We start from the raw sequence: 24,704 nt of genomic DNA on the forward strand, positions 1-24,704 counted from the left end.
GGTTTAATACAGAAAGCAAGCTCAAAAATATTCACGCACGGGCTGTCAGTTACCTTGTGCGTCATCAGAAAGCGACGATCTGGCGTGCTGAAACCTGACGTCATTTCTGCGACTAGTATTTAATGGCATCTTTTTCCGTGCGTATCCCGGACCCAGATGTTTTTTTAATCTATAAACTATTGTGATCATCGAAGGTATTTGTTTTTTTAATTTTAAATCTGGTACTTATCATATTTTCTTCGGTAGATAGCTTAGAGTCAACGTAATTTAACATGCGCGATATCTTCTTTAAATGCTTATAATACATGATCTCACGTCCGTACTGGTTTCAATCACCTTGTATTTACAGTATTAATCAAGCAGATTGATGAAATCAAAATCTGAAAAAAAGATATTGTAAACTTTCGTGGAAAGGTAATCTATATATACAGTCGTACCTCTTTAATTTAGTTTTTGATCCACGTTTCTCCCATTGGGAGACCTGGTTCAAATCCAGATCTGTTCACCTGAGTGATGTTTGCATGTTCTCTGTGTTTTTTTCCGGGTACGCCAGTTTCCCCCCACATTCCAAAGACATGCATGGTAGGCTGATTGGACACAATAAATTGCCCCTAGGTATGAGTGTGAGTGTGAATGGTTGTTTGTCTCCTTGTTCCCTGCGATTGGCTGGCTACCAATTGGCCCAAAGTCAGCTGGGATAGCCTCCAGCACCCCTCGCAACCCCAGTGAGGTTAAAGTGGTTCAGAAAATGAGATGAAATGAGATGTTCTCACATCACTGCCAACTAAACCCTTGAAAATTCGTCAAAGTGTCCCAATTTGTGTATGAAAGATGTAAGAGAAACAGAAAATGATAATGTCCTTTTTTTGCAGACATGTTCCATGACAGCTCCCAAAGAAAATATTGGACATTTAACAACGAAGCTGAGTTGGAACAGTTGCGTCATGAAGCCAACCAGAAGTTCAGAACAAAGATAAGAGAAAATGGAAAGGTTAAAGATGATGATTATAATTCTAACAGTATTTCTCCAATCAGAATGCCCACACTCCCTTCTTTTGTGCTTCCACAGCATATGTTCAACGAGTCTAGCTTGCTAGACCCTCGGGAAGAAGATATTCTCTTCCGAAACTATGAGAGAAGGCTTCTGGACTTCTGCAATGTATTCAAACCAACAATGCCTAAATCTGTTATTGTATGTATCGTCATTTGTAGACTTCAAAACAATGCTGTAGATATGAGAAAAAGTATCTATCATGCAGGGTACGGCCATCATGTACTTCCGAAGATTCTACATGAACAATTCACTCATGGAATATCACCCCAGGATTATCATGTAAGACTAAAAAGAATGAACTGCAATGGAATTGTGTTCTTCCCTCAATACCTCAAACTATGCTGGATTTTTTTCCTTGTATTTCAGGCTGACTTGTGCGTATCTAGCCTGCAAAGTGGACGAGTTCAACGTCTCAAGTATCCAGTTCGGGGGAAACCTAGTTCAGCAGAGTCCGGCGGAACAAGAACAAGATTTAGAACAAATCCTAGAGTACGAGCTGCTACTTGTCCAGCAACTCAACTTCCACTTGGTGGTCCACAACCCATACCGACCCTTGGAGGGGCTGCTGATTGACCTAAAGGTGTGTTGAGTGCTTTTACGTACGCCATAGTGTTAGATTTGACCTAATCACTACTGAACGTTCATTCTTCAGACCAGATATCCTACACTAGAGAACCCAGAGTCACTTAGGAAGAATGTGGATGACTTTTTGGCATATGCGGCCATGACGGACGCTGGGCTGCTCTTTCCCCCATCACAGATTGCGCTTACCGCTATCATGAGCAGCGCCTCAAGGGCTGGCCTCAACATGGAGAGGTAAGGCATTGTTTTACTTTGTTTTTTCTGAACTATGACATCATACCTACACTGTCAAAAAAATGTGACCAGCACTTGGAATTTCAAGTAGACCTGTTTCACCAGCATTTGCAGGTTTGATGGAAAACGTGATAACATTTGGAGTAAGATGAACTTAGATCAGCATTCATAATAAACTTAATGGGGTTAACTTGGTGAGTTATGAGCAATGAGAAGTTACTAAAGAAAATGTGAGGGTTGCAGTACTACTAAACAACTCTGGTGCATTGTCTTTCCAAGCATTATGAAAAGGTCTTTCTATTGGATTTGTTTTCTAGTTACTTGACTGGATGCATGGGACGGAAAAACGACCAAGAAACGCTGTCCAAGATGTACGACACCATGAGACGTGAGTAACTTGACACAGAATGATGTGGCATAGATTTTCAAGGCTGATAACCTGCATGCTTCCTCCTTTGTAGGGATTAAAAATCTCCTGAAAAGATATCAACTTCCATCACCTGAAGAGGTGAATTCTTGCAAACAGAAGCTGATGAGGATCCACGCTGAATTTGCTTCAACTTCAAAGAAGTAAGGATCATTTCTCGTTCAATTTAAAATTACAAATTACATGACAGTGTCAGTTAAAGCATGCCAAGTGAACCACTACACAGCTGTGTCACAACAGTTGCTTTTATTAGTACCAGGTTGTCGTATCTAAGATGCAAAAAGGTTCAAGGTTTTGTTCCAGGTAGAAAAATAAAAAGGAACACATTATCCAACATATAAAATAACAGGAAAGTACGATATGCCGCTGAGCTCAGATGTTGACATTTAATGAGCTTGGCAAGGTCCGTGGTATTACGTGCCTTGAAGGTAAAACTGCTTTTTTACCTATATGACAGGCATTGATACAAAAAACAGACTTGTCGAGGTGGGAATTTTCAAAAGTAGAACATTTCCATGGGACTAAAATATGAATGTACAAAAATGGAATTTGACTAATATCATTATCAATCATACATACCCTATATAACATCAAGACCCTTAAATTTCTCATCGCTAAACACTTAAACCTTTATGGGGCACTCATTTATTTATTGAAACATAAATTCACAGTAATAATTAGCTTTAGAGTGTTACTGCTCATAATCAAATTGTATTTATATTCGTAAAGTCTCACTATCAGGTTTTCCATACTAATTAAATGATAGAATCTTGGCAAAGAGTTTTCAAAAATGATCCATTAGGACTCACACAGAATCATAAGTATTGACATTGTAAAAAATATAGGTTATAAAATATTTTGGAACGAACGATGGCGTAATAGGAGGACAGGAGCAGCAGTGGCCGTATGCCTCAATGGGAAGAAAAAAACAGTATATGGAAGGGTTCCTTTTGGTTTTACCATGGAAAACAAAATTAAAAGTAGAAAAAATGGGTCCCAAAAACATGATTGCTATGTATATGTTGGCTAAAGCACCATAACAAGCTTATTGGGCTCCATTTACATAGGATTTACTGAATGGTAAGTATCTCTGCAAATCTGGCGATTGAAAATCTAATAGTCTTTCATTGGGAATTAAATCATGGATTTTTTTAAAATTTAATTTAATTTTTTTAATGGTGCACTTTTGACGATGTGGGCCAGGAAAAAAATTCCGGCTAAAGTCTTGTTCTGATTCCCACGCCAATGTTAACTACAGCAGCAAGTATGGATGCTAACCAGCTAACACATTTTACTGCAGTTTAGTCCCCCAAAACTACCCAAATGTTTAGATAAAAACAACAGAATAGGCTACTTATCAGCTGCCCCACTTCTAAGTGCTCAATTCACTCAGTTTACTGTTTGGTTGGACGGGATAAATAGTGGCTTACATCGGCAATGTTTGTGTTGTATAACACCTTTACAATTTTCCTGGGCAAAAAAAACAAAAATGCTGGCTCCCACTTTAAAGGGGGATTTACAAAGGTAACATAGTATGGAAAAGGCATTTCTTGATAATTCAAGAGCAAATAAAAGATTATCAAACCTGCAGGATATGTTTGTTATATAAAATGAATGAAGTGATTACATTTTGAGGTCATCAGGTCTGAGAGATTAAAACAAGGCATTTTACAATGACAAATTAGCCTATTTTATAAATATTTGCACAGTAGGTGACATGATGAGAGAAAGCGTCAAAGGTCATAGAGATCATAAATATAGTGAGGCTTGGATTTTGGCTGCTTGGATGATGGACTATTGTCTGATTTATAGTTGACACTTGACACATTTTGGGTCAGGTCTTTGAGTTAAAAAAAAAAAAGAAATCCCAAAATCCTAACTTGCACTACAAAACATTTCCTGCAAGTCAAGCAGTACCTTGATTTGTCTTTTGCAATCAGTTGACTTTATTTTTGTTGTTTTAATTTAATTTTAACTCGGGAGATTTTGATTTTTGAAATACCAATTCCATGAAAAGTTTCCAATTTGCATTTTAGTATTTTGAAAACTATCTAGTGGAAATTCCTCACTGCGCTCACACTTTGCAATGTAGCACGATTACTTGTCAAAAGGACACCTGCCAAAAGAATTTGGTGGTGTACTGATTAATATAAAAAGGGTGAGATTGCGACTAAAGCGGAGTACACGCATACTGATTTTCAAAATATATTAAAGCGAACCCAAGTGAAAGAACTCCATGCATATTTAACACATTATATATACCCTAACATAATGTTGGTTAAAATGATTATATTTGATTATGATTGTTGGACTGATGTAGAACACAATTGAATTTAATTAACCACCGCTTTATTTCTTCATTCCAGGTTAGTTAAGTTAGTTTTAATATGTTAGTTATCTGAATTACTCCTACTGTAGAAATAGCAAGCATACTTAATTTGGTTATGCTGATAAATTATTCTCTGCGTGTACCCCGCTTAAGTGAAAGAGCAGTGATGAACACATGCAAAAGACCGGTTACACACTCACATTTCCTAAACAAGACTAACTTTCTGCCATTTTACTACATCATACAAATACATTTCAATCCTCTATCGACAAAGCAGCATACAAAAGAAATAGAACTAGTGTTGTGACAAGGATGGTGTGTAGAAAATGGGCTTAAGGCGGTTTATGTGGTCGTGTTCACATACCCTGATCACTGCAGGTAATGCTACTTCAGCGCTTTGGTTGCCCCCCAAATCCATAGTAAAAGGAGGTCGTAGAGATTTGCGGCTGGCGGCAGCTCAGGTCCATCATTAATCGTTCCAACACGGTGTCTAAAGCATATTTGGGAAAAGCTTTGGAAGGACAACGTTCACATATGCAGCAAATGTGTTTCCAACCTATTGAGGGTGGCCATATTGCATTTGAAGTATAAAGATAGTAGGCCACATGCTGAGAGAGACCAGCGAACTCAAGGCCTTACTCTTTCTGGCTGGCACTTTTGAATCTCAGGTGGGATTCCGGGGGATTCACATTACCTGGATGGCAGCTGCCAGTGACATGATGGTGCACTCTGTCCTGGAAGATAAAGTAGACTTGTTGAGCAAAGGTAGATGCGTGGAGTTTAGTTTTTGTAACACAAAGCGGTACTCACTTGATGGAGTGATATGAAGTGGGAGGTGCAACTACACCTAATGAAAACTACACATTTAAAGGGAGGATCTTTTATGACATTATTTCTTGCGTTGCATCTTGATAGCGGGTGGCAAGAACCAATATTTCACATCAAGTTTTTATATCTGAGATTTTGCTCGCCAACTGTCTATCGTGTCATTATTGCCGGCTGTCATCTTTGTGACTTCTTGTTACCCAACAACTTAGTCATGCACCGAAAATACGTCAACAAAGATCCCCTTATTGTTTCAATGAAATGAAAGGTTTGCTCAGACTTCTACAATTCTAGCATGCTCATGATGTTTCAGATTCTTGGTCTAAAACACTCACACATCTCCCAAACAAATCATGTATTGTTTGTGTTACAGCAAACGCAAGCGAGGATATGAAGAGGATGGCCATGTGTCAAAGGAGCCGAGAATAAAAGAAGAGGTGAGACCGTCTTCAATTATTTTCTTGTTAAACATTAAATCATTTTCTTTAAATATGTTTTATAGGACTGGACTGATGAAGACCTAATGTAACTGTTAAAATCATTCCTTGTCAAATATTTTCCTTCCTCTTGCTTTAAAAATAAAAGGTATTTTTTTCTACATGCTGTGTTAACACATTGGCTATCATTGACTGGATGTCCTTCCCCATCAATAGCACTGAAAAATATGATCAAGTTTAGAATAAACAACTCCAACTATTTTACAAAAACTGTTTAATAAGTGCATGCACGTTTGATACAATCTATTTCCAAAAAAACCCCAGCTGTAAACACTTTTGCATCATATTTAAATTCTGAGATAATGCTTTTCGCCACAATTGCAAACTCTTGTGGGTGGGGAAGCTTAACCAAAAAAAAAGAATCAAAACAGCCCATACAATCAGACTGGGAGGAATTCATTTCGCCGCACCCCTATACTCATGATTCCAGCAAGAGAATTTTATCTTATATAAAATAACCATATTCTTTCAATCTAAAAAAAAAACAACAACAAAAAAAAAACATGCTAGTTCAGCACTTGGCAGATATTGTCACAAACTTGAAGTCAGTCACTACTTACAGTATAAAAGCATCCTCGCTTGCAATCCAGTTACAATAAAAGAGACAACTAGCTTCTTCATGTCAGTTTCCTCAAACCAAGCAGGAACGGGGGTACACTTTGGCAATTTGTGCTGCGTGGCAGGTACTGACAAACCATTTAAAATCCAAGCATTGTCCCTCATGAGCAAGGCATGTGTATATATACCCAAAGTTGGAATCACTCACACAGTTTGTAAAAAGGTCAGTCAGTTATTACTGTGCAGGCAGCTGTCAGTTTCATGTTGCATAGCTCTTGTGGTCTACATGGATAGTCACCGGGCGGAGCTACCGGACGATATGATGAGGCGTGGTGGTGTGGGATGGGGTTGCCATGGAGATGAGGGTAGAACATGCGAGGTCTCCACAGTGTGGCGCCCCCATTGGGGGATGGAGATGGGAGTGAAGAAGGATGGGTGCAGTACTACCTGTTGCTGTTGGACATTGCATACTGAGCTTGCTTCTGCTGGAGGAGCTCCGTGATGGCCAGCAGCTTTTTTAATACATGCTGGAACACAAAGAAAAAGGAACCACCATTATATATTTTTTCCGATTCTTTTGACATTTTATTTTTAGTTTGTTTATTGTTATTTAAACTGGTAATTTTGAAAATAATCCAATGTAAATTTGAGAAACTAGAGAATAGTCCCTTTTTTTTACCCAATATGAAGTAAAATTAGCAGTAATGAATACCACGCCCCTTGCAGAAAGTAAGAAAAAAGCTTAAAAAATGTTTGTTCAAAAATGCAAGAATGGCTATAGATAACTATAGATCGCAAATCAAGACATTTTAGGAGGTATGTACAATGGAAACAGACAAGTGTGCTACAGCATGCTGGCTTACTCTTAAACTAGAGGCAACAATAATTTGACAATTGATTTTTCTGCCCTGAAACACAAATGAATGAATAAGTTGGACTTCTGGGTAATGCCATATGATCGGTTCACGGATAACATAGGCACGGGGCTTGAAAGTTAGAGAAACTCGGGTGATTTAAAAATATATTTCTTCTTACTATTCATTTGATGTGTATTTTCCTCATATAACTAGTGAGTGACACTAACATATCAAGTCAATTGTAAAAAAAAAAAAAAAATTGACACATTTCTTAATAAATTTAATAGTCATCCCTCAATATTGCAGTAAATTTGTAAATGAACTACACGAGCGCAAGTGCACCTCGGCCACTGGGGGGTGGTACTTCACAGAAAAATGCCAGCAGTGGGAAGATAGTGATCCCTCGCTGTAACAAGGTTTACTTTTGACGGCTTCGCTACTTCATGGATTTGCATTGTGTTCTGCATTCTGATTGGCTAACAAGTCACCACTTCTTTTCTACATTTGTGTCAATAACGTTGCAGTTCAATATGAACCCGTACGTTAAACGGCGTACCAAATTTACATTACGTACATGCAAAATCTCTTGTTTAGTGTTACAATTCACCTAAACACAAGTGTTATAAATGGCTAAAACACCATCAACATTGGATTAGACTCTTAAAAGAAAATCTTGCAAATTTGTCAGTTTCCATCAACGCCATGTCACGTCCGATTGAATATGAAACAGCTGTTAAACCCGCAGCGCCACTGATGTCACCCACCTGCTGAGCCCCCCTCTCGTTACTGAGCGTCCGAAGTTCGTCGGAGTGCGCGGCGCAGAGCTCGTGCAATGCGGCCAAGTCTCGGGACAGATCTGTCCTAAAGTGCTCTGTGGTTTCGGGAAGATCACGAACATTCTGCAAAAAGGTTGGTCCAAATTTCAGTCGTTTTCAAAATTGGTGATTCACAACGAATCAAAAAGTGTACTCACCCCCAACTCGTCCAGAAACATGATCATCCTATGCTTATTGTTTTTGATGAAAGGGTTTACACCCTCCATATAAGGTTCCTGCATATGGAAGCAATCTTGTCAGACTATCACCCCAAAATCGTCATTGTAAAGGTTGGAGTTACCTTAGCACCGAATTCAACCAGGTTGGCGAGATTCTGAACAGACTTTGCCACCAGTGTGAGAGTCCTACCGGCCGTTGAAGATGGAGGGTCTGCAGAAAGACAGATAATTAATTAATATGTAAGTTTATGTTTTATCTTGTAAATAGCTACTGCATAAATTATTTGTATGTAGCTTTGGATGAATGCTTACCAGCAATGATATTGAACATTCTAGGATTGAGGATTGCAGGACCGATGAGTCTTAGAAAGACAAAGCCACTGAAAGACAGTGAATTCAATTGAATTTATGCAAATGTTATGAAAACATTGCAAAAATTTAAAACTTTGTTAACTTGGGTTAAGGTCATCTAAAATTTAAATTTTATTTTTTTTAAATTGCCACAAGTATGGTCAACAATTTACATCATTTCTTTTTATGAGGCTGAAAATAGTGGGTAAAGTAACTTATTCACTACTTATTTACTGAATTTTGAAGTTACAAATTTGAAAGACAAAAGATGTGATGGTTATCATGAAAAGTATCATTTTTTAAATTTTTATTTTAAGTCAGCATAATTTTTGTCATTGCCCAGACCTATATTCAGCTTAGCGAGGTCAATCAGCACCAATAATCTTGTTTCGATTACCTTACAACTCTGGTCCGCATGGTGGTATTCGCCGGCCATTTCTGCTGCACTGATTTTTGCAAACAGCCATAAATGAATCTAAGTGTCCTGAAACAATAACACATGCAGCTTTATTGGATTGCCTCGAAGGAACAAAAACAAATCCAATGCTGCTTGCTTACGGTGGCAGGATCTCAGCAGCCATGAAAATCTTTTCAACCAGTTCTGACAGGATGTTGAGGAGGTGAGCCAGGTTGAGGTTGACGTCCTCATTTTTTTCCAGTTTGGAAGGATTCAACTTAAAAATGAAACAGATTAATGGAAATGTCATGTTATGTGGTAGGTTTGCTTGTAACAACAGGGGACAAAGGCAATTCACTTGTATGAAACCTAGCTGTTATAGTGCTATATTAACTTCCCGCCTGAGTTTTTCTGAACTGAATGGATATATGTTTCAAAGAAGTTAAGAGTTTACCTCACAGGACTGTTTACTCTCCATGATCTTGAGAATGGTGTCCTTTAGTGCATGATGGACGAAAGGTGTAGCCGTGGCTTTCATGTACTGCTCCATTAGCGTGCTGGCCAGCGTGGTGGCCCTGAACAACGTTGTAGCTTCATCTGTCCACAAGAAGAGAGATTTAGATGTAGAGATTAGACTTAATCTAACTGTGATTCTATTTCATTTTCTTACCCTCCATGTTAATCTCCCTGTCATTGAGAGTCCTGAGAAGTGGGGCTTCAGCCTTTTCGTGTCTGAATATCCTCAATAGCAGACTCGCCAGTAAAGTGCGGTCCTGACCGCACACGTGGGCCAGAGCATAAACGACATGGAACTCTTTCTGCAGTATCATCTACACGAGGAAACAAAGACATAAGATTATTGTTGAGAGTTGGGCTGCCACAAATGATTGTTTTGATTAAGCACTGCTTATTTCTGGAAGTTAGTTGACGACCGTAATTTTCAGGCGATAAAACGGATTTTTGAGTTGCTATCTTTTAGTGTGAAAACCTCAAATTGCAATATGTGCAATTGCGAATAATGTCCATTGACGCAAAATCATGGCGCTAAAACGTTTATAGCAAGTTTTTGGCAAGACGTACAATTACGTAAACAATTTGACAAAATCTTTCCTATTGATTTTAAAGGGAAGTAACATTTGTAGAAGTAAGAAAGAAATAACAAGCATTAAAGTTATCAACTACAAGCTCATACATGGAACTTCAAGGATTGCAGGGTCAATAGCTAAATTAAAACAAAGTGTTCCTTTAATTTCCAATAGAAAATTTCATCTCCCTCAAAAAAATTTCCATTCACTCGAATTGAATTTTTCCAGAAATGCCCCAAACTTAACAAAAAGCGACCCAGCAATGCCCTCAAGTAAACTGAAGACTTCAAAATGTACAAGAAAGGGACTCTAGAATGCTGCTAAACCAGATTGGATGAAAATGCCCCAAAATTAATAGAAAGTGACCCATGGGAACAGAGAATCCCCACACAATTTCACCAAAAATACGTTTTACTTTAATATACTTCTAAATAAATCAATAAAAATGCAATATTTACAGTTTTTAATCAGAAATATCAATGATAAATAAAAGTCAACCTTGTCTCGAGATGATGAACAGTTGTGGATGAGCCATTGAATTTGTGTTAGTCCAAATTCATATTGTATGAATAAGTAAATGTTAATTTGTAATAGTCTGACCTCTTTAAATTCGCTGTATTCTTCTTCAGGCATAATTTTCTCCATCGAATAGCGTGCGCGTACCCGCAGGGACCCTGGCTCAATGCCCTTTAAAGGTACGTGGGAGCTGAGCGGAAACCACTCGTCAATCATCTGGCCCTTCTGCAGACGGCTCAGCTGGCAGCGCATGAATACTACCAAAATAGCAAAATGTTCAAAAGATAAGAATTCCCCCAAATCTAAGAATAAATGTCATATTAAAAATGAACATACAGATGTCACTTTCTTTGCTTTTTTTTGTTTTGTTGCTAAGGCTGATCTCAAATCTGTTGATCTCACACGACAGGTCACTAGAAAAAGACAGACGTGAATTTTAATTGAATAAACAAGGAATCAAATTGTCAAAAAATGAAGTTTGAATGGAGACTTACTCAAAAATAAACTCCTCGGTGAAGACGGGGTTTGGGCCTTCCCTTGGGTGCGTTTTGGCTACCTGGACGTTGTTCAGGTAGATATTACAGTAGGGGTTGGTGAAGTATTTCACTGGTAGCTTATGGGCCTCCTCCACATACAGCACCAGACTGCTCACCTGAAAAATGAATACAAAATCCATCCATGTTGGTTTTGAAAAACTAATGGTGGAGTTAACTCATTGGGTGCCTAAGACAAAAATGTAGCCTTTTCTCAACAAAATATATTGGAGTCCAGATCCGGCCGGCCACATCATTTTGTGTGTTTTGTGAGAATAATTATATCTGTAAACTTAAAATGCTGGCCATCATCAATGAAATATCAAGGACTATGACAATATTTTACTTTCATTTTGCTGCTTTAAGAGTAAATTAAGGCTACGCAACAATTATAAATTATGAGCGCAATTAATAGATTGGGATTCTTTTGATAAAAACGCATTCTCATAGGGTTTATTGTGGTGATTTTGAGGATTCTTGACTTTTTCCCTTTGTGTAACCTGTCCGCATGTTTACCCCATTGATTTAATTTGTTGTTACTTGCCCTTTGTGTCTCTCCTTATTCGTTGTCTCTCGGATCACCGACCTGCTCCTCATTGTCTTGTCAAACCGTCTGTCTGTCTGTCTGTCTATTTAAACATTTTTTTAATGATAGCCTGCCCTGTCGGACTGTCTGCAATCGTCTACTAGGTCATGCTCAGGTCTTGTTCTCCAGTGCTCCTCTTGTAATATATGCTGGTATGGCTCAAGAAAGAGGATGCGGATAATTTTGAGATGAAAAATAAATTAAAACAATTAATTGAATATTTTAAATAGTTGTTTCATATGCTAATGACTTAGTGTTCGTGTCGATTGTGTTAGCCCTTGTTGGCCCTCCGTAGAAAATAGCAAATACGATATGACCCACATCAAAGATGAGTTCCCACTAATTTAGTGTTTATTGACGCATACCTGTCTCAGCCTTTTGTTGGAGGTAGGCTGAGTTGTTTTTCGTAAATTACTGCAGAATGTTTGAAGGCATTTCATCCAATCCTATCAAAAAGACATCAAACAAAATTAGCATAGATGCCAACCGTGTCATAAGAAGTGATCAAATACACTTATGACTGCATTCCCCTGAAAATTGAAGACTTGTATCAATCACTTGCTGTCATACCTGTGCCTGCTCTGGAACCTCGCCAGCAAAGTAGAAAATGTATTGTTCCTCACTAAAGTGCTGGACAACAACCTGGAAACAGTTTGGCCTAAATGGGATAATTAAAAATAAAGAAGAATCAATAAAATGTTATATCTACTCACATGATAAAAAAAAAACGGTACTTGCAATTGCAAATAAACTATTTTCACTTGACCTTACAAGTTTTAATGGAAACTTGTAAAGTCAAATGACCTCAGAAAACAAAAAAGAATAAAATTTGTCCAAACATATTAAAATTAGCAATGTATGTTATTAAATTAAGCGTTAACTCAATAACGTTTTTAAGAAAATTTAAATATTTGAGTTTTCACGGCTTAAGTTATCATCACTTATTAAAAGGTTTCTTTTTAGCAGTGCAAAAGCCTGATAGCCTAATATTGAGTAGTATATATATTTTTTTACCCCTTACCTGCCAAAGAGACTGTCATGCACACCATAAACCGAGCACACACTGAGGTCGATGAGCCCTTTGGGCTTGGTGGCTCTTTTCTCACTCTCAAAGTAGATAAGCTGGGCATCGTTACCCTCTAGAATGAAGTAAAGGTTCTTCCAGCGTTTGCCTTTGCCTAAACCCAATAAGATTATAGAAAATACATGACAATACGAAGAAAAATGCTAGAATACAGAGTAAGACTAATCAGGTGACGTACCTTTGTTAAAGAGGAGGTAGCCTTTCTTGACAATGTTTTTGTAGAATGCATCCTTTGGTTTTCGTCTGATTGTGTTGTAAATTTCTCGCCCATCCACAGTGTCAGTAATAACTTGTTCTTGGTGCTAAATGAATGCAAACACAAGCTTTGTAATTTTAGTAATGAAGGAATGTAGGTGACATCTTTTCGAACATTACCTGTATTGAAACAGGATCTTTTAAGTTGTAACCCTCGACAATCTGCTCTTTCTTATAATGCTCGATGATGTCGTCAACGCTACCAGGTTAGAGCACAAGACATGTTTTAATACACTTATGGTTTAGGATGTTTGTAAGCAAGTTAACACAAACCTGTTGTAGTACCTCCCTCCCATCATGTATTGGTTGTTGGGGGTGGGAGAGATCTTAAACCTTTGGATGTTTTCATTGGTGCGGAAAAAGAGGGAGTAGTCCCCGGGTGTGTTATCGGATGGCCGGACAAGGAAACTGGACACCTGGCCAACTACGTATTAGTTGAAAAAAAAGGTGAGCATTAGTGCTCAAATCTTTTATACTTTATGAATAAGTCAAGTGTGCTACCTGTCATCAGCAAATTATAGGCCTCTTGTTTGGTGATTTTTCCATGATACCAGCTGTACAAGATCCAAAATTAATTCAATTAGTCTCTTTGTGAACGCTTTAGCTTCCATTGATGCTGGTAGATGTCCAAACCATTTTGAAGGCTTCCCAGATAAAATGGATTGGACATCTATAACTGTCAATGGCATTAGTTGATAGCATTTTGTCAAAATGTCAACCAAATAACAGCAAAAACAACAAAACTTACATTTTTCCCTCATGTGGATCCTCTTCCCGGCACTAGAAACATATTCATAGAAAGTTATTCATCAACACATGTTTTTATATGTTTGCTTGGGAATGAGAACCAATAATGCAATTTCTTCATGTGTGTAAAAACAAATTTAAAAACTACAAACACAAATTATTTCAGTAAGGTTAATAAGACAAAATATCTTAAACTAAATTCAAAGTAGGATGCGCTTACCACCTCCTCCACCAGATCCTCCACGATCAGACCCTGTTCCTCCGTTCGGACATTGGTCACCCACATCCAGCCGTCGTCCAGTTCATTGTGGACGATGAACATGTCTCCCTTCAAGAAGCTGCAGGCACGTTTAGTCAGCATGTTGTAAGAGGGACTAATTCCTGTTATAATTACTATTAGAAGTGGATCACTAACAAATCATTTACTGGTGTTACTGAAATAACAAAGACTAACCAGCAGAGGACAGAATTGCGCTACATTTAGGGTCTGTCATATTACAAGATGAACATTTACCTGATCTCATCAGTATCTGGCACTTTGGTGTATGGCAGTATGGCCCTTACTCTCCTCCTGTCCTCTACTGGCTGTGAAAAGATATTAAAAAAATAAGATGTTATTTTCTCACCTTCAGAATGGGCACTATGACACTAACATGTTTAGTATCACACAAATAGAAATGTGTTTGACTGGAGTTGATCACAAATAGTACAACATTGGTATAAAATGCCAAAAATATGTCATCTAACCTCAGGAGGGGCCACAGGCCACTGCAGCTTTTCTCCTTTGAGCAGGCAAGACACATAGCTATAGTAACCAATCAGGTCTGATAAGGAAGAGAACCGTCTCCCTCCTATGTAATAATCTCCACACATGGCAATTATCCTTGAAAGAGTAAACAATACATCAACAACAAAAATTAGACCAATCGGACATGTTTATATTACTGACACAATAACACATCGATAAATAAAATGGGTCTTAAATTACCTGAAGTGGTTGACCACGTTGGTCATGCTGAGAAAAGACAGAACAAAAGAACCGGGCCGGCGGTCACTCTCCCTGATGAGATAGCTGCCATGGGTCCGGGCCTGGCGCAGCCGCTCTTCAGCAATGGTTCTGTCTAGCTTGCCATGGTACCACCTGAGATGATCGCAAGAAATCAAAAAAAACTTGATTAAGATAAAATGTTTGCAATTCCAATTGTACCAGTGGAATTCAAGGTTGTTCCAAAACAAAACACAATTGCACATGGTTTCCACTACATTTTACCAGCAACTAGAGGTGGACGATATGAAAAAAAATGTCATCACAATAAAAATAAAATTATCAGCCGTTATCGAAAATTATCACAATAACTATAACATCTTTGTTTCAAATTTGAAACTTTGAAATTCTATAATAATATGATTACTTTCTTCCTTATTCAAATATGAAGGTAACTGTTACCTAGCTTTATAAGAAAAGAGAATATGAAATATGATTTTAAAATTTAAGTTCAGTTGTGCAATAAAGACAAGACAAATCATTGCTTACATTATGAAAAGTAAAGAATAAAACCTGCACAAATTTTGCAAGGCGTCATTTTTTTTAATTTGCCTTCAAACCAAAAGTTGCTGTGCAATATGAAATAAATAGATAAAAATAATAATAAATAAAATAAAAAAGTTGGATGAACTTAACCGATTTTAACCCAAGATAGACATTTACATAAACCCCTTGATCTCAAGTAAGAAAAATATTACAGGCTGTCCTTAAATGAGGATAGTGGGTTAAGGATATTTTCAATAAGGCTGCTCTTTGCTCAGGTATAAAAGGGGCATTTTTTTAAAAAGTAAGAAAATGCCAGGGATAATTCACTTGAATCTTTTAATGGATTGGCTCTGTGTTGTCCTGCATCTCATAAACGCTAATTTTGGCCATGTTATTGTCATTTTGCGTTCATGCAGTTAGACTTTATTGCTAACCTAGCTGTCTCAAAATGTTCATCAGTTGAGGCTGAATGTTGATGTTCCTTACCCAACTGAGGTAAAAAATAATAACATGTGGCAGGGGTTGACCAATACATACTTTTTGAAACAGTAAAGCTAGACTGACCCCTGTGTAGTTTATGAACTAGTGGGTTTATTCTTTGGTGGGAAAAGGGTGTTAAACCTCCCACCAAGAAGAGTTTGCAAAGAAGAAGCTAGAAGCAGGAAAGTGAAGTGTCTCCAAGGGCTTTGTGTGATAAGAGCATTGAAGGAGATACAGTGCAGCTTTAAAGCTTGGGCAAGCCACATCAAGGAGCCGAGGCAATGGTGGGAAATAATGCTGAAGGAAGATCTACACGTGCAGACGAAGAGACAAAATCAAAGTGTCAGAAAGCATAGCTCGGCACATCATTTTACGAGTATTTTGGCAACAATTATGACCACATGATAAAGTTTAAGCACTTACTATCCCAGAGTTGTGCATACACTGCCCACAAATAATTACAAATGTAGGAATTATAGAACACTAATTATATACTTTTCATTTGAGGCTCATTTAATAGTCAATCTGCTTTGTGACATGAAAACCAACAAATCCTTGGCTGTAACCTTCACACAAGCCGTTAATTTTGTTCCTGGCCCGAACAGGAACCAAACAGGTTCACCAACTTAGAATACACTCAAACACAGTATATCAGCATTTCATAAAGGAGCAATATGAAAAACTTGTGGCCCAAAAATTATACTGCAAGTTTGATTGCAAGTGAGACTTTATTGTTGTTTTCCCAATATTTCAATTATGTTGCATTTTAAAATTACAGAAACAACGCTATGATGAAAATGTTGTATGCTTTTTTAAGTAAGATCTTGTGCGATTGAATGCCTTGAATACGTGGACAAAATGTGCTCAGGGACTTGCGCTTAACAGTAACGTGTCGTTACCCTCGCTATATTATTGGCCAATGGTTGCCTATCAAACGCCTGTTAAAAAGTGAGCCAGTCGTTCTTGAGAGTCGTAATGTGTTCGCCAAAGTACCCATTTAAAAATGCTTATATTCTAGTGAGTGACAAAAACCCACACATTTTATTATCAATTTTATATAAAAGAAGAAACGTGTGCACACATTTCCCTCTCAACTCTTACTCTCTAAAATGACATTTCATGGCTTTTGTCCTAGCCAATCATGGACATTAATTTTTCCCAATAGGTGTGCTTTTTAAGTGTTGTTATGTGCAATCCAACTATTGGTGTGATGTCAAAAGACACAGGGGGCCCAAACGAATTTTGCAAACTTGTTTACCTACGCCAGGGGTTTGCAAGCCAAACTGTTGACAGCCATATTGGACGAAAAATGATAAGCCTTGTTTTGCAGGAAAGCCAAGGCGATATGACAAAAATGATCACTATAAAAAAAAACTATCAGTCGTTATCGATAATTATCAAGATAACTTTTTGTCTTTCCAATTTGGAGCTTCAAACTGCTGTGAATAAGTACTGCATTTTTACGCCTATAGAGCGCACTTCAAAGTCTAGAATTCCCTCTAAAATTGACGCAGCGCCAAATCAGTCGGTCTGCGCCTTATGTTAGCACCAAGTTCCAAATTTTGTACGACACTGACCACTTGACTGACCGGTTTCATTTCTTGCCGTCACGCTACTTACTGCGGTCAACCAAGTGGACGTTCATGTTCTCTTGGTCAAATGAGCAGACCCTAAAAATAGCCTATTTGCGTACTCCAAGCATTATGGTAAATCCATTCAAAAGATTTCAGACAAGTGGTTAGGCAGTTGACCTCCACATGCTCTTCGTGCTTTTGACCCTCAATAGTCAAAGAAACGCCACCTCTAATCTACACAGACGAAAGGGCCTAACGTGAATGACAACAGGATGTGTGTGAAAGCTTGGAAGATGGACTCGACCCATGGACCGAACACGAAATAACAGCCGGGAGAAGGGGTGTTGCGAACACCTTGGGAGTGACGGATGTCGGATGGCAAACAAGTTCCAGACAAAGAGTGGCAGGCAGCCTCGCATGAGTTACGTGATCATTTGAAATGGATTGTCAATGCTCTGGCTGAAGTGCCGGTGAGCACTGAAGTTCGAGCTTTCGTCAAAGCAAAAAAAAATGCTTTTGGGGAAAATCAACTTTTGAAATGGGGAAATCTCAGCATAACCATTAAAAAGTATTTCCAAAAATATTCTTTCTGTAATGTCTATTGATATTTTCTGAGCATTTAATAAATAATAACAATGGTAATCTTACTTATATTACTTCTTTGAGCAAGTGTAATCATTGGACCATATATTACAGGTAATTACAATTATTGAAACATGTCGACTTAAATTGTCAAATTTATATTTTTCCTTAATATTGGCCACCTAAGCAATGACCGAGCAGTGATTATGGGATTAGGCTCAACAATGAAGTAGAGGAATTCCCAGTCATGTCTGAACATGAACAGCGAGCAGTACAGTGATGCGCAGTTTATTTACTTGACTGACACTGCACTCAGGATAAAATATTATTCTGGATTTTCCCTTACTCACCAAACAAAAGCACATCAAGAACAACTATAACACGATAAGTATTCGGTCATTAAAAAAAAAGACATTTCCCCGATATAGCAAATCGCTGCCGCTGCAGAAACATCAAAATACACAAAATGGCCCACAATGTCCTGTCATCTTGAGGTAATATGAAAAAGAAGATCATTTTAGCATTTCCTGTGAGCAAGTTTGTGTGATACTGTCGACTGGCAAGTAAAACTCTCACTGAAGATTGTTGAAACTGAATACGAGATCCCTCACTGGGTGGTCAAAGACCCACCGCACGCACTCAAATTCCGCATCATAGCAAAACCAGTGACTGAGTGATCAGCCATTCATTCATTCAAACAGTTGCTTAAACCCGCTCCCTGTGAAAAAGTTCAGTCAGGTTGGGCTACATCCCTCGGTGTGCAACGGGCTTAAAGGAGCTTAACATTAATTAATTATAATGAACATTTTGAGGAAACTGCTCTTTGCAAGTCGACTTGACCTAGAAAAAAAATCCAACTATACCACTTTAATTTTTAATTGTTATTGTTATAAATAAACAATAAACAAATCTGTTCTGTTTGAGTCACTTCATTGCTATATACATAATGTCAAAATGTTTACATTTATAACCTCAAATATCAAAAATAGCAAGTAATTTTCATTGTGCAAGTATTACATCCACAGAATTCATTAATTCATATTTTTTGAATTATCGACAAGTTGTATGCAGCCCAATAAAAAACGATTCAGCAATTGCCAATGAATGGATAAAAAATTGAATAGTCTACCTATGTAACTAATCAAGAAAGAAAACCTAATGGTGTGATGATATCATGCCTGCAGGTATATCCTGGGTTAGCAGAAAATGGGTTTCCAAACTATTTAAATATATTTTTCCCTTCCATAACTACAGGCAGGTCCAACAAGTAAGTAAGTTAAGAATGTAAACATCATTAAATCAAAGAGTAATGAAACTGTAATAAGAATTATACTAAACAATAGGCAAAAATATAATTTGAATCCGATTAATACATAAGAATACATAGTAATTGATCAATGTATTGAATCCGGTACGCTGCCATTCATGTATCATTTTCAATCCAACATCAGTGGACCTAATAAGCAGGCTCTGTCATACGCTTGTTTTGGAGTTGAAGTATGGGTTGTGGATTTAACAGACGCCCCACTTACGCCGAGTTTACCCTCTGCTGCATCTCCCTCCACTGCGTCCCGTGGTCTCGCAAGCTGCGCCCACTCCACTGATGCGGCTACCGCGTGGCCAAATGTGACGTTTGCCGTAGAAAGCTGAGCCCAGGCAGCTTGAAATCTAAACAAGCCATGATGATGTGCTGCCGCTGTCGCCTTGATGCATTCATCGCTATCAACATCCGCAGAAATAGCACGAGGATGCAGACTCAGAAAGTCGTCACTCTTTAATTTTTTTAAAACAAACAATGGCTGTTATCCAATATTATTAAAAGATTGTTGGTCACTCTCAAGAACAAGAAGGAGGCAAAGTGTTGTCCGGCAGTTGTTGCTCTTATTCTCCTCTGACTTTCTGCCTACTTCTCGTCCCATGTTCCCCTCATAAAAACCACGAGCGTGAAGCCGATTGGTTTCTGACTCAGTGAGACAGAAGCAGCAGGGAGTGGCAACTCTGCACTGAAACATATGTATGAATACGCATTTTGCTTTATATGATGATCATTGATAACGCAGATAGCATTTAACATAGCTTCAGCTTTGCCCTAAACATCTAAGAGAACATGTTTATAATGACATGGGTAGCAATATCCAGGCGATTGAACATATACTTTGATTATAGTGTGAATGATGGGCTTGTCATCCTTCTATTTTCTGTGCCAATAGCAATGGAAACCACTTTGAGTAAATTAATGAATAACAGTCAGGTTAACGTGAATGTTTGAGCAAGTATGTAGATATTTAATTATGCTTATGTGTACAAACTTATATATTTTGGAAGATAGCTGACCTGGTATGCTAAATCAATCTAGGGAGAACTCCTAAGAAGACCCTTTTCATTTGCGGAACTTTACATACCAAAAATATGGATGCCGATGGCTCTTCCGCTCACATTCACTACCGACCAATCCACATTAAACCACTATTATTTTTGCGAAAAGAGAGAAAAAAAAAGATTGTTTCCCGTCAAAAAGAATTGTCACATTGTGTTGACTATTAGGTTGCAAAAAAGGTGTACTGTGACACTGCAAATCATTCAATAAACCTGAGAACAATGTTAGAATGTAATAGGACCCATTATCCCTTTACAGTAAGACAACACTTAGTTATGCTGATTATGATGCAGCAAACCGCACCCACGTGAGAAGCTCTTAAAAAGTCAAATGTAAGTGAAACTCTATTAAGGTTATGAATGGCTCAGAAGTGTTGAAAAACAGGATGTTAGAAAGAACGCAGGGCAGAGTGGGTATTGGAAGGGCACAGGACATTGCATAATGTCATGAAAATATATGGAAACTATAGGTTTCATCCTTATCAATGTGCAGTATACAGATTAAATAAATTGACTTTTGTTGAAAATGTAAAATGTAGACAAACTAATTAAAACAAATATCTTATAAGGCTGGTATTTTTTCTGTCACACTGTATCCAGCGCAAATGCCTTTTCTACATGCAGTTAGAAAAGTCAGGTAACTCATTCACACTATTGGGGAATAATCATCAAATCCACCAAACCTTTCTCCTTGACTAACAACTGTGGGAAACCCTTTCTGAATTAGGCAGGCTTTAATCTTCGTGGAAACTTGAAATCTACCACTCATTTCCCAGTGTTGTTTGTTTAAGCCCAGGCATTAAGCGCTCACTTTCGCCATAAAGTAGAGAACTTTTGTGGGACAAATCGTAACTTCACATTGTTAACCATCAGTATGATATTCGTACTGCACACTTCAAGTTTATGAATGGCAAATGATGACTTTTTTTTTTAATACACACATCCAACCTTGCTCTTTTGCACATATTTGCACTCAGAGCACAATTTGCTGAGTTCAGCATTCAGGGTCAGGGTGCAACATGCAGTTAAGACCACTAATACCAGTCCAAATATTTTACGTTGTCCACTCATGTCAATTGCATTTTACGAACTGCTAGCTCAAATTAATTGAATATCCCACTGTCCTGGTACAAATTAGAGAAGACATTCAAAACATGGTGAGTGAGAAAAGGTGCTACGACTGTTGAGAGAATAATTCTTGGTGGCCTATTAAAACATTTCTATGAACAATAAGCAATGTTGATTTTTTTTGCACTGTCGCAGACAGTCTGTCAAAAACATCCGTCTTCCTCACAGTGCATTATTTCATGATTAATGTTCAGAATTTGAGGATCTAATGTCGTCAATGGCAGCCAATGACTTAACACTATTCTAATGGAGAATTTCGGTCAAAGTACAGAGTGCAGCTCAATCATAAAAATAAATTGTGGTACTATTACAATTTACAAGCGTTCTAAAAATCACTGATGCTGTCATGTTCCCATGACATCACAGAGACTGAGCAGAACTAAAGAGAGCAGCGGGCAAAGATTATATAAACTATCACGCTGCAGGATAAACTCATTCATTTGCCGTACCGCTTATTAATTTAAGAAAATTCTAAGGCATAAAATATTTTGTGTATGAATCCTCTATTGAAAACCGTACCGTATAACAACACATATATTTCATGTAAAGTTCAAGGGTCCAGAGAACTTGTTTAATGGTTTGATTAATATTAAATGGTCCATCAGTCATTTGAAAAAAAAAAACTACACCAAAAAATGAGCAGCTCCCTGTTAGTTTGTAGGTCAAAACAACATGTGGCTGCAATTACCTTTACTAACATGGTTGTTACCCATTTGCTATTAGTTTAAGTCTTGAGGCTCTAAGCAATGTCTGCTTACCATTTCAACACTGACCCAAAAATAATTGGGTACTGTCAGCATATGATCATAATGCTTCAAATGAAAGGGATGATGCTTTCTCACATGATAAACTTCAAAGTCATCAGGAGTGACTAAAGTACTGTAGTAGCAAAAAATGCCACCCTTAAAAATATTGTTAAAATGATTCCTGAACTTGTTACTCATAAAACTTTACCAATTTCATACTGGCTGGAAAAAAGTACTAGTACCTAGGGAGGGTAAAATGATTGATCACTATATTGCAAAACATTTTGCCACAATTCAATATCTAACAAACAAATCATGTGGTGGTGACTAACTACATTCTGATTTTACAGCAGAAGGATGAACAGAGACATGATTGGACATCTTTCATCATCACTCAAGTGACTGATGTAATTACTGCTATGCGTTAAATATTTTTACATATCTATATATACATTTAATGATAATTTCATTCAAAAGTGTTGGTGGAGAAAGGAACAATTTTTGTGGATCTAAAAATATATATATATATATATATATATATATATATATATATATATATATATATATATATATATATATATATATATATATATATATATATATATATATATATATATATATATATATATATATATATATATATATATTTTAACACTTTAAATAAGTTTAGCACTAGGAGATCCAGGCCGCCTGATGTTGTAGTGGTTCTGTTCGAGCTCGATTCCAGCTGCAGGCGTATGATTGTGAGTGTGAATTGTCTCCCTGTGTGTCCTACAGCTGACTGGCGACCTGTCTCGGGTGCAGTCTGCCTTTTGCACACCCTTACAAGGATTCACGGTATGGGAGATGGATGAATGAATGAATGTATGTCTTATCTATTTAACCTAGCAGGGTGGGAGAAAATGAACCAATGCCAACTTGTGCAACACTCCCACTTAAAATGAATTGGATGTCTAACACCATCAATGGCAGTCAATCTGATTTCCTCAAGCAAAATGTCCACCACTTAGTTTAAACAAGTAATCGACATTCAATCCATTCGAAGTGGGAGGTTGGCACCAAGTGAATTTTCACTTATTTGCTGCCTACCCTGCAGCACTGTCAATAGCAGCCACCAAGTTAACAGGGAAACTATCCTCCATTGCCATCAAATGCATGACAACTGATACTTTTTGCAATCCAGTTTTAAGATTCCAGTTCTGAAACTTTCTAATTGTTGTACTCACTGGTTTGAGGGTGGTGCAGAGAGGGGAAAGGCCACCTCTTCCTCCTCGTACTCTGGTCCATCTTGCAGGTCACTTTCATCCGCGGTACCTCCACAACCTGGAGGAGGAGGCGGAGGTGGAGGTAGTGGGGGGAACTCGGTCACCCCCGTGTCCGATGAGGGCGAAATCCGGCATGCTGGTCCATCCGATGTGGGAGATCCGCACATGCCGCCCACGTTCCCTGAGCTTGTTCCTTGGAAAAGCGAATGTCCACCACCGCCACTCCCTACTGTGCACAGGGTTGTTACGCTGACATCCCCACTCGATATTGGATAAATCAGACTCATGTCCGGGAGCGAGTCGGGTGATGTGTTGGAGTGTTGACGGAGGACCGGCACCGCTCCCAAATCCGACACTCTCTGTCTATTTGGCCTGGCATAGACGGGGAAAGGGGCCGTCTCCAGGCCTCCGCCGCCTGTCCCTGTTGTAACCGAGGCTGTCTCCTCGCTGCTCACCTCCGCTGCCATGGTTCCGGGGGTGACTATTGAGGGGTGTCGAGGGGGAAAAGTCCAGAAGGGAGCCCGCCCTTCCCCTCCCTTCTCAGAACACTCCGTCAGTGTTTGGGCTCCCGGGAAACAATCGCAAAAGTTGAGCGCAACGCTGTTAGCCCCTAAGCTAACTAGCACGCGTTAGCTTTCCCTCGCATTCGTTCTAAGGCAGGAATAGCCAAGCTAACGGTAGCAGGTCCACAGACACTTGATGACTTTTCTCTTCGCTACCTCCTCATTGTTTCCCGATCTTAAAGTTCACAGCAAGAAAGCACATGTTGAATACTCCAAAACAGCATAGCACATCTCAATACTCTTTACTTCCTTCCTCACTGCTCACCTTCGCTCACTCGATCTGTTGTTTTATTGTCACTGTAGTGTATAATCCTCCTCTTTTCCTCTTTCTTTTTTACCACTGTTGTTGTTTTCGGGAGTCCGGTTCGTCCCGAGCTTTGTGTAGACACGACCCGCTCGTGTCGCCTACACCCACGGCGTGGTGCGTTGTCGAGCGACCCCGTGCATATCGCTATGTCAAAGTAGACATTTTTACCCGTTCCGATCTAAGTTTACGTTGTTTGCAGGTTTCTGTGCTAGTGGCTTACTCGCTCTCTCACTCCCTCTGC

At 38.4% G+C, this 24,704-nt stretch overlaps 2 protein-coding genes across 3 annotated transcripts; one reads left to right on the forward strand and one right to left on the reverse strand.

Moving 5' to 3' along the window:
- The first annotated feature begins 53 nt into the window (after nucleotides 1-53).
- On the forward strand, nucleotides 54-6,049 carry ccnh (cyclin H). Its single transcript, XM_077714482.1, has 10 exons — nucleotides 54-194; nucleotides 873-991; nucleotides 1,070-1,192; nucleotides 1,260-1,333; nucleotides 1,421-1,634; nucleotides 1,707-1,870; nucleotides 2,188-2,258; nucleotides 2,332-2,440; nucleotides 5,825-5,888; nucleotides 5,954-6,049. Exons 2-10 carry the CDS (start codon nucleotides 875-877, stop codon nucleotides 5,978-5,980), a joined length of 963 nt encoding a protein of 320 aa, XP_077570608.1. The 5' UTR covers nucleotides 54-194; nucleotides 873-874; the 3' UTR covers nucleotides 5,981-6,049.
- On the reverse strand, nucleotides 2,527-24,704 carry LOC144195096 (ras GTPase-activating protein 1-like). 2 transcript variants are annotated; one of them, XM_077714480.1, is made up of 26 exons: nucleotides 23,555-24,704; nucleotides 14,900-15,052; nucleotides 14,659-14,794; nucleotides 14,426-14,496; nucleotides 14,132-14,249; nucleotides 13,913-13,944; nucleotides 13,666-13,718; nucleotides 13,438-13,588; nucleotides 13,285-13,363; nucleotides 13,088-13,211; nucleotides 12,847-13,003; nucleotides 12,396-12,483; nucleotides 12,191-12,271; nucleotides 11,201-11,358; nucleotides 11,043-11,119; nucleotides 10,791-10,963; nucleotides 9,776-9,935; nucleotides 9,560-9,702; nucleotides 9,267-9,382; nucleotides 9,106-9,192; nucleotides 8,670-8,737; nucleotides 8,480-8,568; nucleotides 8,337-8,414; nucleotides 8,128-8,262; nucleotides 6,954-7,033; nucleotides 2,527-5,360 (listed from the first exon to the last, which is right to left on the reverse strand). In XM_077714480.1, the coding sequence occupies exons 1-26, from the start codon at nucleotides 24,058-24,060 to the stop codon at nucleotides 5,312-5,314; spliced, it is 3,162 nt and encodes a 1,053-aa protein (XP_077570606.1). In that variant the 5' UTR covers nucleotides 24,061-24,704; the 3' UTR covers nucleotides 2,527-5,311. The 2 variants fall into 2 exon arrangements, with proteins under 2 accessions (XP_077570606.1, XP_077570607.1); XM_077714481.1 differs by lacking the exon at nucleotides 23,555-24,704 and adding an exon at nucleotides 19,611-19,983.

This window comes from Stigmatopora nigra, chromosome 4 (assembly GCF_051989575.1).
Source record: "Stigmatopora nigra isolate UIUO_SnigA chromosome 4, RoL_Snig_1.1, whole genome shotgun sequence".
NCBI lineage: Eukaryota > Metazoa > Chordata > Actinopteri > Syngnathiformes > Syngnathidae > Stigmatopora > Stigmatopora nigra.